Source organism: Tauraco erythrolophus, chromosome 1 (genome assembly GCF_009769465.1).
Source record: "Tauraco erythrolophus isolate bTauEry1 chromosome 1, bTauEry1.pri, whole genome shotgun sequence".
NCBI classification, from domain to species: Eukaryota; Metazoa; Chordata; class Aves; order Musophagiformes; family Musophagidae; genus Tauraco; species Tauraco erythrolophus.
Genome location: NC_141465.1, coordinates 79,666,258 through 79,681,194, shown reverse-complemented (window position 1 = coordinate 79,681,194; position 14,937 = coordinate 79,666,258). Strand labels below are relative to the sequence as shown.

The 14,937-nt window shown below is 34.4% G+C and overlaps 1 protein-coding gene across 2 annotated transcripts in view; it reads left to right on the top strand.

The window, feature by feature from the left end:
* The window catches only part of GPC5 (glypican 5), a 795,927-nt gene that overhangs the window by 413,817 nt on the left and 367,173 nt on the right, over positions 1-14,937 (top strand). For both annotated transcript variants that reach the window (XM_086620082.1, XM_086620076.1), the window contains exon 7: positions 10,584-10,746. In XM_086620082.1, the coding sequence (XP_086476208.1) occupies positions 10,584-10,746 (163 nt within the window). The remainder of the gene's footprint in view (positions 1-10,583; positions 10,747-14,937) is intronic.

The window sequence follows — 14,937 nt, the reverse complement described above, 5'->3', positions numbered from 1 at the left end:
TTGATTATTCCCCGTTATGTGCTAAGCACCAGTGATTATGGTTCCTGTCATCTCTCACTGATTGTACTGATAAACCACGGGTGAATTATTTCACAATGTCATCATCAGTTGTCAGAGAACAGGCTTTATAACCATTCATTAGCTTCAAGGCTTATTGATGTCACTGATCTGTGTCACACAGAATCCCTGTCAAAATAACTCAGCTACATAGAGCCTGCAAATTAGTATGATATTAGATTGGCATGATAAGTGAACAGAAACAGGCTTCTTTGTTTCTTTCTGACTCATTTCCTGCTGCAATATTCTTTTAGTCCTTTTCAGAAAAAATAGTTGGAAAGATACTAAGTGGACACGACTGCCTTGTGAGATCCTCTTGTATCTGAGGTGGGACTATGCAGTCCTTCCCTGCAGTGTGTTTTAGAAGGAGCTAGCACTCCTCATATCTGCATCCTTCATATTATGTTTTGATAAGGATCATGGTCCCAATAAATTTGTCTTAATTCTAAGATCAAACTTACAGATGAGTGAGTTCCTTGTTTTCTCTTGACTTCCTATTTCTTCACAAAAATCTGGATAAGTGGTGTGTCTGAAAATGTCATGAAACAGTAGAAAGAACTTCAACTTTAGAAAGTGGCAAGAATTAATTCTGTACCTGCTTACTTATTTTATCTGTACTCCCTTCCAGGCTATGTTTTTTTTTTTTCCAAGCTCTAAGCAGCTTCATCACTGCTATGTGTTAAACACACACAGTGCCTCAGCTGAAAGGAATGTACTTTTGATATGTCACAGGAGTTTATTCAATTTATAAAATGGTCTGTGTGAGGCTCAATTATAATGTCAAAATAGATAGAAAATAATTTCTTTCTCAAGCTGTATACAATAATTAAGAAGATTTTTTTAAAGTTAGTCAGTAACCTAAATTGCGATGCAAAGACCTCAAGCTGATCAAAATTCAGTCAGTTCTTTGACTGAGGTGAACTGGATATTTCTATTGCCCGAATTTATTTGTTCATTTCTAATACAATCAAACAGTGGCACAGATAAAGTAGAAGCTTTAGGGTTTTTTACTTTAAGGCAACATTCTGTGGTCTGTGCTACAATGAGGAAAGACTTGTTGAAAGCTTAGTCACTTCACAGGACTTTCATATTGTCGTCAGGGCCAGGAGCAAAAGAATGATATCTTAGCAGCAGATTAGGATATCTTTGATATCCTTGACCCCGGGTCAAGTGACCAGAACTGATTTCCAACTGAATCAGCTTTTGGCATAATTTTACAGCAAAACTGCATTCCTTATGAGTTGCCTAAATTGCTGTGCAACTGTTCTCAACAGTCTTTGATTTTAGGATTCATGTTGCAATACACATATATATCTGAACTGTTCTTTCTTACCAATAGAGAGAAATAGATGGTTCTAGGATGCAGTTCACCTCATCCTACAGATACGCCTAAAGCAAGTCAGAGGAAGGACAAAAAAAGTTTCCTGTTTCTTTCTGCTGACCAGAAGATATTGGGATGAGTATCTCAGATGCAAATACCTATAATTAATTGACATGAATCCTAGCAAAATATCAGGAAGCTCTTCCTTTTGATTCGTCAATTTTTGTTTGAATGATATAGCAGAAACAGATAGAGGCACAGTTATTAACATTCAGACATCTTCTTAAATGCAATATTAGTCAACTTAGTTTTCATGAATTTTACACAGCAGCTATTGCTTTTCCTCACTCACTCCGGAGTCCACTCACATGAGGGCTGGAAATGTTATCACCGGAAAGAAGAAAGTAGCTTTGTCATGCTGCTGGTGGATGAGAGAAGCACTGTGTGTGTGAGTCAGCACTGCTGGTGAGTCACCTGCACTGACCATCCACCCAATTCCATTCACTGAAACAGTTCTCAGGATAAATCATTGATTTATCCACTCACAATAGGGTAGCAATAGGGAATGTAATGCACCTCTAATAATCTGGTAGTGATTTTGCTCATAATAGCACCACTGGTTATTGTAATACAGCTTTTTCTATAATATCTTCTGAATGGCCTTCCAGATGAAATGTCAAGTAACGTATTATTCCTATAAAGTGAAAAGCATTCTGGAAGGTGTTGATATTTTTAAAATTCTTCCTTTAACTGGCTTAATATCATGCCCTTTCACCTGCAGCTCTGTTAAGTATAAGGCAAAGTCAAACCCTGAAATAATTTGTCTGCAATTTTCATTATCTGTTATGAAATTTAATTCACTTCAGCTGTAGCTTTAGTCTTATGTTTTCACTGATACTGAGAGGAAACTAGGATTTACAGATCATTAACACTTCTTAAGTAACAATCCATGTCATAAAAATGGCAGAACTTTTGCTTTTGTAGATATAAGCTCAGAATTGCTAGAGACTGGAAATACACAGAAGGACAAGTGATGTAGTATAGATAATTTGCTATGGAATCATAGAATCATAGATTCATAGAATCATAGAATGGTTAAGGTTGGAAGGGACCTCAAAGATCATCTAGTTCCAACCCCCCTGCCATGGGCAGGGAAATCCTCCACTACACCAGGTTGCCCAAAGCCTCATCCAACCTGGCCTTGAACCCAATCCTCGCTTATTTTTCAGTAGCAATTTTATATAAACATACCTTCAAGCGTTAAATACATATTTTATTCTTAAAAGAATAAAATAAACATTTGCAGGTTAGTGAGTTCTTTTCCATTCCACAGCTTCTCGGTATACTTTGGTTTCTTCTCTTATGTCCTGTGTAATGGTACTCACCAGATTAATTGAAACTGACTGAGCTCAATGTATGTAATTGTGATTAATTCTCCATGTGATTTTGTAAGTTCTAGATTTTAACACTGAAAATGTTTGATTTGAAACTTTTTTCAGAAAATTTAATTCGTAAGTTATAATCAGCATCTTTTTTCTCACAAATAATTTGATTTTTATTCTTGCTAGTAGTACATTTATATAGAGAGAAAACATACAAAAAAAAAAGAATTTTTCCATTGTATAACTGTAGCATCTAGTTAATGGTTGGGATCTCATTGTGCTTCTGTCCACTTGGCCTAGTTGTGCTAGAAACTTTGTTGTTACCAAAGAAACAAACAAAAAATATACTGTCTGTCTAAAAGAATTAAGAATTCACTTGGAAAACTCTTTTTGTAATTATTTCTTTTCTATAAATCTTATCTTAGACACCTGCCTTTTCTCATTTGAATAGCTCCCGGCTTTCTATTGGCTTCGTGACCAGGATTATGGTTCAGCTGCATGTACACAGTTGCCTGAAGCCACTCCAGCTGCTGCTCCTGAAGGTCTTCTGAAAATTCTCTATCACAGCTCTCCGCCCATGTAGTGTCCCAAGTACTCTAGGCCATCTCAAATGGCACTAGACAAGCATGTCCAGAAAATTGAATCAAACCTCAACCATGCAAAATACTACTGAGGACTTTAGACACCCTACAGAAAAAAAATCTAATTTTTTTGGCATCTACACTGAAGTGTATGACTCTGAAGCCAAAGGCCCCCCAAAATCCTGGGTAGACTTTTTCACATGAGCTTTATCTGATCACAGTATGCCATGATATTTAAATCAATTCTTTTATTTATTCTTGTAACTCTCAACTGTTCATTACACCACTTGATATTAAGATATCTACTATTTAACATAGTCTGTTCTGGAAAGATAGAATTCCAGCTTCTAAAGAAGAACATTGTTTTAGTCTACCCTTATGACAAAAGGAAATGGTCTAATATATGTCATACCTATTAGTATCCACCCTTGCCAAGAGAGAAAAGTCTAAAAATGCATACGAGGATAAGATAAAGGATAAAATTATTTGCAAATTATCTGAAAAATTATTTGTAATGTCAAGTAGAGGGGTTATACCATTAACCTTCAAAGTCATACGATGTAACAAATGAACAGAAAAGAACAGTGAAATAAAAAATCCAAGCAGATCCGTGACTCTAAGGAACAGACATTAAAGACTGTCATACTCTAGATTTAGAAATATTTTAAATGAAATTTTGCTGGCGATGGTATTTTCCTGAAAGGTGTGCGTTTCTCTTTCATTATTATTGTCTATTTCTGCTTGTAGCTATGCTGTCTTCATGGATGGGTGAAACAGGCAAAGAACATTAGTCTCTAAACATTAATCACATATAATGTGACTTTGTTCTGTTATTTCAACTACCTAAACAGAAAGAAGAGTACCAGCTATTATTCTGGGATTTAATTTTGCACTCATTTGTTATCTTAGAAATGCCTGACTCGTTTACTTAATTTTCTGAGGATGATTTAAATCTACAGTGAGATGTTAGCAAGACATGTATTTTTTTAAGGCCAAAAAAAGCTAAAAATTTTCTAAACAAATCAAGTTTGTAGTGTGCATAACTGTGCTAGCAGAGATTGCACCAAGGAACAAGAGCCAAACTTTTGCTCCTGTATTCACTGGGAATCAGTAATAACTGGAAATAAAAGCAATTACTCATGACAGAACTCATGTGAGAACTCATTGAGGAGTTTTAGGTATAAAATGCACTCCCAGATGTAAAGTAAGATTTTTAGAGCATAGAAGACTTTGTCTTTAATAATGTAACAAATTAGGAAAAGAATATTTGTTGAGGGACAATTACATTTAGGAGCTATACCTATTCTGCTAAATAAGAAGAGGATCAACGTTGAGAGCACACACTGCTTCGTGTCCCCAGTGCTTACAATTAACCTCTTTAATAAGACATTTACCTTAAGGAGAACTAGTTGGAATAATCCAAAACAGACATAAATTACAAAGATTGAGAAATGTTGACATTCAGTATCTACTGCTCTACTTCATTCCCCAGTCCTGTTTTATTCAACACTGTAGACATCCCAAAAAGTTGCATCTGTTGTATTAAATAAAATTGGTCAGGCACTGCAAGTGTCCTGCTTCCCAGAGCAGAATAACCATATCCAGGCTGCCTGTTGGAAATAGTCCCTAGACTATTTGAGCCTGCTAAGGCTCAAATTGGGGTAAAACATTTTTGTGAAGAGTGCTAGTTGGGTCAGTTCAAATCATTGATGACCAGGAAGCATGCTAATGATGGAACGGAAACAGTGTAGGCTTGTACTTGAGCCCACAACCTGGCTTTGTTGAACTGTACCTTCAGTGAAAATTATTAGTCATTTCCACCTAATTCAGTAGTTAGCTTTCTGTGAAAATTTTATTTGCTTACTAGGTGGTTTTGAATGCTACATAAGTAAATACTGAGAAGAAATGCCTGGATTTTGAAGCAGAAATATAATAATAAGCTGGGATAACTCTTATTTCTACTATTCAAGCAGCAAATGTTTTGATCCTGAGGTAGTAAAGGTATATCAAGAAAGCACAAAGAGTAAGTTAGAGCTGTGGTGCATTTCTGGCTCACAGCCGCCTTACTGATTCTTGCTCATAGTTCAGTGAGCAGAGTAAACGTCTATTTCTCTCTGTGTTCAAATGAGTTGGCTTAGACTGGAGAGAAATGTGTTACTTCCGTCAGAATTTCAGGGTGCTGTTTGGCTGGTGATTTCATGGAGTGGAAGAAGTCTGCAGGCTTGAAACGTGGGGTTTTAGCCCTCAATCTTGAGCAGAAAGCAATGGGTTTGACATAGTAGCTTGCGCATTCCTTGTACTTTTTGTATCATCTCAGGAATGATTGTCTCTTTGAAAATTTCACTGAAAAAGCAAAAAATTAAAAAGGACCTGATGTACTTCACACAAATCTGAAAACTTTTATTTAAGAAGACCACAGGGCACTATCATGAGGGACTAAAAGAGTTATAATACCAGTTATCTAAATACCAGTCTCCAATATAAGCTGGACTTCTAATTTAGAATACATATTTTTGTTAAGGATCTTTTGCATTATTGGAAATGAAACCCTGCAGGAGATTCTGGCCTACAGAAGCATGAGTAGTTTTTAAATGAGATCACTAAAGAGAAATGCTCTATTTTTAAGTATTCAGGTATGTAATGCTCAGCAGAGGAATAAAATTTAGCATAGTTTTTACCTCTCATTTGAAAGAGTTCAAATCTAGAAATAATTCTTTTAGATTTGATTTGATGAGGTAAATTGGATTCACTGCTGGGCTCCTTTGGGATTACCTCCACAAATACTTACGATATGCACATAAATGAAAGAGAGGAAATGTTATGACTGAGTTTAGTTCACATTGACTGCAACAGAGTATCACCAAGATATTTTTATTGAAAAAGAATAAAATACAATTCATAGAAAATCAATGTTTCCCCTGAAGGTATATGATGTGTAAGATAAGTAAATGGGATACTAGATTTTTGTTGAAAGAGAACCAATATCACATCAGTTTCAATAGTGTAAACATAAGTTCCCTTGCCTTTCAGTGTTCAGCACTCATGAGAGATGAAATCGCTTGTAACCTCCTGCAAGCATAAGAAAGTAAAAAAGAATCTGATCGTCCAATTTAAACTAGATTTATTTACATGAATTCATAGATTTTTGAGAGCCAGAAGGGATCATTTTGGTTATTTAGTCTAACCTCCTGCACACTCTGTCCTTGAACCTCTGAATTGATTATTCATGCTTTAAGATCAAAACCTGTTTGATCAAGAACATTTTTTTTAAGAACCTGACCACAACTGTTAATAAATTATTTTTATATAGAACGACCCTTGGGATTTTTTTGATGTTTAATTTTGATAATATAGATTTGTTTGATTCACTTTGAATGTGTAAATAAAAGTTTTTGATTCATTTCCTATCTTCATATGCTTTGGCCTGCTACACAAGTCTGTCAAATCTGTGTTTGCCATGTAGGCACTTAGAAGATGGTTAAATAAATTCTTGAGGTGGGTTGTGGGTTTGTTTTTTTTTTTCTTTTTTTTTTTTTCTGCATTAAAGGATGAGCTTCTTGGTTAAAAACAAAGACATTTGTTGTTCCTTTTTAGCTACTGTAATAGAACTCAATTCTGTTCCATCCTTTCTGAAAAAAAAAAAAAAAAAAGGAAACAAGAATTGGCTTTAGGAGTAATATAACATCCCTAATCTGACTTAATATTCCTATTTCTGTCCCCAAAGATATCCCATTAAAATCTCTAGCTAGAACACTAGTCTTGATAATTCATGGTCTTCTGGCCATCCAGGACATCCACAATTATTTTACAGAACAGAATATTTTATCTTCTAATATGCATGTAATACAATCTTTAGACTTGCAAATTTACATTTGTCTGTATTTTATTATAGTATGTGTTTAAAAATTCATTATATTGCCTGGCTTACCAGATGAGGTATCTTCTTAGACAGTTTGTCGCTTCTCTTTGTTATTTAGTCATTGTCCAGTCCTTGTAGCACTGAAAGGTTTATCATCATTACCATTTTGTGTTTTATAATAAAAATCCTAAATAATCTGGAAAAATTACCAGACCCTACAGGACTGCACAACAACCACACATTCTTAGTGATAGTTTTCCTGATTATGCTTACTCTCTGAGATTTGTCAGGAAGCTTCAAATACCCTTATAGATGCCTCTGTAGCTGCTGTAAGCAGTTCTTTTTTCTTACTGAAATGCTATATAGTACTAAGTCATATATTTACAGAACCTTTTAAATAGTTTGTTACAACCATGTGACTTCCGTCATGCAAACCTTTATTTTCATTCTAAAAGATGAAATTTCACAAAACTTAATAATGGTACTTTTTGGTAATATAACATATTTAAGAATTGCTGTTTGTGTCAAAGAAAGTGTTCCACTAAGCCATCAGTGAAAATTCCAAAGAGCTTTTAGGTAGCTGGGCAGTGAGAGATCTAAGCTGAAGGCCTAGCTTCCCAGAGCTATGTAAGCAATGTGTGAAGTTGTAAACTCCCAAGGACCTTTCAATTGGCTTAAGCCCAAATCTTCACCTGTGAACATGCACCACATTAGGGGTAAGAAAACACAAATTTTATGTGAAAATAAAATGCCACTGACGGAGGACATGTTTTTGATATCAAAATCTTAGTTCAACGAACTTTTACCAAAATTAAAGGAAAGATCCAGCAAATGTGGCCTGAAATTTCGGTGTGCCTACTGCAATCTTATGACACTGGTGACCTAACTCTTGCCATAACTCCGTCAAACTAACATGGTTGTCAATATTTGCTGCTACTTTCATTGAAACTGAAAGGCAATGATGCATGATTAAACCCACAGTATTTTTTTTTTTTTAAGACAGAAAGATAATAGAATGGAAAACCTTTTTGGACACTTGAAAGAAAAAGAGATTATTTTAGCCCTGATACAAAGTGAAGATCATTTGTTGTGCTAGTTTTTGGGGACACACAGTACACAGCTACTAAACCTCCTTATTCAGCTGGAAGACCCAGAAAGCATATACAGCAAAATTCTCAAATTATAACCTGCGTTTCTTTTCCTCTTAAATAATAGGTTCATAAAAATTGCAGCACAACAGAATAATCATTTTATTATCTTTATTTTTAATGTAAACCAAGCAAGTTTTGAAGAAGTACATGGATTGCATAAATTTAATAAAGAATTTAAATTAGAACTCTACCATGCTTAATAGAGAACCATCACTGAGATTTGTGAGCTTCTATGGATGCAATATTTCTTCTTGTATCATTCAGAATGCTGAAGAAAGTAACAAAATCTAAATTACAAATGAGCTTTTCTATTTCTTAATCTTTACTCTTTCAAGTACAGTGAAAAGTTTGGAAAAAGTTGGAGAACACTTTTTCAATGTTGAACCTACATTTAAAGCAATTTAGTGGGATCATCTGGGTTTTCAGATTTCTAATCATAAGTCAGTAATGCACAATAAGTAGAAAGGAAAGAAAAAGCAAAGAGAACATAACTACTTCAGGCTGGAAATTACAGAAGCAGCAAAATATAATGACTTTTATTGTATATGTAAATGGCTTTATAGTATGGAAACTTTGGCAGCAACTTTTGTTTGAAAATGTCTTACTGGAGGTTCATTCCCACATTTATGCCACAGAACTCAGGGATAATCATATAGGCGGCTTTGGAGCTGTGTCATGATTTGAACGGGGCCAAAAAAAATAAGAAAAGTGTCCTGTTTAACCGAATGTAGTTCATTAAACTGGCTGTGGTGGTTTTTTTTTCCATAAATACCATGTTGACAGAAGTATGACATGGATTACACTATGAGCAGGGCAGCTGTACAAAAGAACTTATTTTCTCTTAACTAGGCAGGTTTTTTTTTTTCTTTTTTTCTTTCAAGTAGCATATAACTATCTAATAAAACTTTTGAATCGAGAGTGCTGCATAAATTGGTTCTGTCGATGTGGTGAATGGCATTCTTATAAGTGGCTTTTATAAAGCTACTGAGATTTATCTGAGTGATGTCTTTGTAGCACTGATTAAAATACTTTTGCTAGGCACTGAACAGCACTTGCTTAACAGATCAAGTAGTCTCGGAAGTGACTCCATACTCAGTAAATAAACTTAGTATATTGTCCAAAAATGCAAAGCCCGTATCTTTCTTGAACAACAAAGCAACCACATTTTTGAAGGTATGAAACAATTGAGTCTGTTTCAGACTAATTAGTAGCTACTTTCAGGAGAAAAAAACCCATTAGATTATTAAAGAATCTGAGCCAGCAAAGTTTTGGCCAGTGTAAAGAAGTCTTGCTAGATTAAAGTAAGTGCAGTGCATGAGCCTGCACCATCTGATATTTTGGACTACATAGAGTTATAAGAATTTTGAACTCTTGTAAGAACCTGTTTCTTTAGATATTATGAAATTCATATGGATCTGACACGTAAACTGAACTGAAACTGAATGAGGCAGAGGCCACATTGTATATGTATGTATGACAGTCCTACCACTTAGTATTTAAAAAACTAGATTACAGCATTTGTACACTTGATAAATGAGAGAGATGAACATTATTCAGGTGATGGCTGAATGGAGAAGTGAGTTACACTTTGAGATTTTTACCTGTTGTCTTGTAGACCATGCTGGCATCATTGGCCATGTTTATAGTGACAAATAAAAAAAGAGCCAGAGAACAAGCTTGTGAACTGGACTCAAGTCACCTACACTGCTTAAGACAGTATCAGCTATTTCAAGCAGAAAAATCCACATAAAATAATAATTGTATCCTAAGGACATTTTTTTCCCACTTATTTAAGATTTTTATCAATAATCTGAAAAGCACTATAAAACACAAAATGGGTCTTGAAAAGATCCAGGGCCAGTTGCTATGTAGCGTGGATGCTGTCTGTCTTCTCTGAAGGGGATTAGCCTGAAGGAGTGAAGACATCTCTATCCATTCCACTTGGCCTCTGGAACAGGAACTGTTGTCTTATCTTCTTTTATCTAGCAATAAAAACACAGTCATTTTATATTTTTTTAAATTAAAAATGAAGCATACATCTTCAGATACCACTCTTTAAAATCTTGCTGTAAGCCAGGAAAAACAAAATAAAAAATCAGAATTCTCATTCTATGGATCATGGAGTTTTCTTTTTAAATCAGAAAATTACTAGAGAGACATATATGAAATTTTGGATACTTAATGAAGTTTTCCGTCTGTACCACTAACTTGCATGCCATATCTTGTCTTCAGCTGTTACAGGATAAATCATTTCCTAAGTATGACAAATGGGATCTCCGACAGACAGGCAGTGGTGGAGGTGTGGATGAACAAATCAGTGGAGATTGTGATGATGAAGATGGTTGTGGAGGATCAGGAAGTGGAGAAGTCAAAAGAGTTCTGAAATTTACAGACTGTAAGTCCATAATTATGTTTCCTTCATGCATTTAAATAGTGAATTGGCATATTTTCCACTAAGAAATACAACTGAATTATCTTGGAAAAGGTGTGGAAAAGTTGTCTTTTTTTCCAAGATTTCCAAGATTTACAGGAATAAGACTGCAATTATAGGATTTCTATTAGCATGGTATGAATATCAGTTTCACTGTAACACATGTTAACACATATTTGACATTAGACTGACCTCAACACAGTATTTTAGTCAAATAAAAGGAGTCACAATGACATGTCCCTGTGAGTTACTACTTAAACATAAAAGGTTTGGCAATTAAGGAAAGAAATTATGCTAATTTTTCATGGAGCTATGGGAAAATACAAGGTTTAGTTGTGGTAGCTGAATTTCATGGAGCACTATTGGAACCAAGGTATTGTAGTCTACTCAACATCAATGTCAGTACTACTTCTTACACTTCTTTCCACTTCACTTTCTGTTTGATTTGTTTGGGTGTTTGTTTGGTTTGGTTTTTTGTGCTTTGGTGTTTTTTTTCTTTTCTGAACAATTTTTTTAACAAATTTCTTCTAATATGGAGCTGCAAGCATAAGCAATTGGATTGAAGTACAACTAAGTTAACTACTTCTCTGAATTAGGATGTTATTCTACATCTCTTACTTCTTTTCCCGGTGTAAAAATATAGGCAGAGATGATGGAAATAGATGCCTGGTATCATCAAAATGGCATTTTTTGCATTTCGCATTGCAAAATTCAGTACCAATAGATAAGATGTCCAGGTTGGTGTCAATCTCTGAATTTATCTGTATTTACTGAATTTGAATTTACTCCAAGTTTCCAAGTTTAGATGAGAATCCAAGGTCTTTCTTGACTTGACAGTGAAAAGGTAGCTTAGAAATGTAGCCGTAGAGAAGCTGTAGTGTATGTTTGCCCAATTCTGATTTGAACAACTGTAGAAAGTAGATTCTGAGCATCCTGGGGCATGTCTTAGCAGGTCAGCTGGGATTCAGCCTAAGATGCTGTTGCACTGATACCTAGTCTATACATTTTCAAGTCCTGCTATAGCTTCTCTGGATGAGATTTTAGGAGATCTGCAAAAAGATTTGGACACTTACTTCCTGACAGTGCTTTGAAGATTTAACTTTGAAAAAAGAAGTTAGAGATTGAATATTTAAAAACAGGTGTACTTTAGAATACTGGATATATTATATCTATTTGATAATGACACTCTATGATATGTAAAGACTGTAAAAAAGCCTTACTATATGACTAGGGTCATTAAGCAATTATTAAATGACAAAAAAAAAAAGTGAGAATAGTATCTTTTCTTTCAGCCTCTTCTACTGCATTAGAATTTCCTTCATATTGATATATTTAGTGGAATCTTTTCAAAATGTCAAAAATATTATTAGTGTTCATATTCTTTTTATACTACATGTATTATAAATCTCTAGTATTATAAACTTTGTATTAGGCATTCTGAAGCTTGCATGTAATGCTGTTTCATTTGAACCTTTTCTGTGATATTACTTCACAAACATATGAGTCCATACTGTTCAATATTATGACTTGTGCATATATATTGAGTTACTAGTACCTTAGATGAGCTATTGTGATTTTATGAATTTATGCTGGCATGCATTTAATATTTGGAATGCACCTTAAAAGGTGTTTTGAATGTATACTAGAAAGTGCTAGAGAACACTATGTTGTTCTGGGGTATCACACATGCTTATTGACGTGGACTTCCTGTCCAATAAAACTGTTAAAACGTTCCAATTAGTAAGAATTTTGTTACAATACACTTTAGGAAAATCTTTTTCTTCAGAAATCACTGAAGTGTATATGTTAGATAAGTAAAACAGGAGCTTGAACAACCCTTCTTTTGCATCATTGTGATACACTATTGTGATATACAAAAGTCAAAAAAGCAAAGCAAGTATATTTTATTAAGCAAACAATTATCTTCTCAAGATTTATGACTTTATGTGAGAAACTAGAATTAAAAAATTAAAAGATATACATCGTCACGATTTAAGCTGGTGAAATTTTAGCTTGAGGTGACTGGTATCAGTTTCAAGCTAAGTCAGATCCTGAACTCCTTATTTTTACACTGAAAAGATAGATTTACTCTGGCAATATCACCTACTGATCTTTGAAAACCATAACTGAACTTGAGCAAAACCTAGAGGTTGACTACACTGTGTTTGTTTGGTCCTAAATGTTAGCTTGCTAATTCTAGTGCTCTTTTGTGGATCCCTTTTTTTTTTAGTTGCATAAAAATAGCCAGAAATGTCTAAATACTCTTCTGTATTTAGATATGGTTTTTATTTTATCATATACATCATGAAAGACCAACCAAACTTGATTTCTTATATAGAAACTTCTATTTGTAGTACTAAGTAAACTGATAAAAAGAAAGACCCGCACTTGCAATGTGAACAAGATCAAAAAGTTAGATTTGTTCAAATCCAAGCCTTTGTAAGCTTCTGATCTGCAAACACTTGTAATATTACTCAGAAATCAAGCTCAAAAATTGCTGTACATCTCTACAATATTTCTTTGTTTCTTCTGGTGTATAAAAAATCATTGATCAGGTTTCCAATTGTTACATGCTGCTTCTATGCATAATAAAACACCAGCTTATCAATATTCATGACCACGTTTTTAAACTGAAAAACAGACCTTAAATGCAGTAGAACTGGACAGGTAGAGACTGAGACAGACAATGGACTGAGATGGCCAATGCCCGCATAACAACTTAGGAATCACAGCAGAAGAAAAATTACTCACATTAGAAATATCAGTGGTGTAGTATTTCGTTGTTGTTAACTTTCAATTTGTGAAAAACAGTAACAAATCCATGAAGACAGAAGACAGAAATAAGGTGGGGCAAAGAAAGCATAAAAGTGAGTCACACTCCTCTTTCTCTATAGTTCAGAGACAGTCTTCCATCTATATTGATAAATGGGTTACAGTAGACATGTAAAAGACACGAATGACACCAGGATTGAACTGAAGCACCAAATAGTTTGCATGTGTGAATATGAAGTCAACTTTTAGTGTCACATTTTTAAACACATAGTCATGTTACAGTAATTTTGTCTAAGAAGAACTTTTAGGTAAAAAGTTAGATAAAAACTTTCAAGTTTTAATAAACTACAGACACAAGATACTTTCCTGTCATAGATAAGCATTTATGATTTTTGAAGCCCAAAAAAGTTATGATTTATACAACAGATAACTTATTTCATAAGTATTTCTTTTTAATATGTCACATTAAAATTGGTGAAAAAATAGTTTATAGACTTTAGTAATATACAGATTTTAACTGTATTTGTTATGCACATGAGTAATTCACTTTACCTTATACTCTTTTGATACATGGACACATACAGATAATATTATTTTTTTTTCTCATGAAAGAAACTTTTTATAGTCTTTTTCTTCTGGACAACTTTGCATTCGTTCCTAATCAGCCAGGAAGAAAGAGAGATTACTATTTTGGGTTATAATAAAGCCTGGCAGTCCTAGCCAAACCCTGGCCTCCTTTTTGTTAGCTGTTTCAGACATTTTCACTAAGGAAAGTATCTTATCTGCAGCAAATTCATAATCTAAATAAGCTGATGAAGCACGATACAGAAGCAATCCTTTTAAGTACATTGCTTTGTATAAAAGTAAGAAGTGTGAAGACACCTCTACCTTTTCTGAGGCCATGTCATTGCTTTCTGAGTATGTGTGTGATTCTCAGACCTGCAAGAAACAGAGGGGAGGGGAGAAGACGTGTTTCCACCAAGATAAACCTCTAGTAATTTTATATGAAAGCATAGCCTCTGAAGTCGAAGATGACTGATTTCTACACTCAGTGTTAAGGATTCAAGAATTGTTTTCGCTTAGTGTTGGAGACTGACAAATGTGTGATGACATGCTTCAGGCTTCGGAAGGCCAATGAAGAGATTTGGTATTTATGGCTCAGAAGTGATAGCCCTAGCATTACACTGGTGCTTAAAATATGTTGTATTTTGAAAAATTCTGGTTTTCATATCAAACAGTTCATCCTTTCATTACATTCAATGTTTCAAAGCCCTACAATTGTGCTGACTGCTTCGCTCGTCATAAATACTTTTAAAATACAGCAAATTGGTGCAGTTATCTGAAGGAATGGTGCTAGAAAAGATAGTGTACTTTAAATGTGTA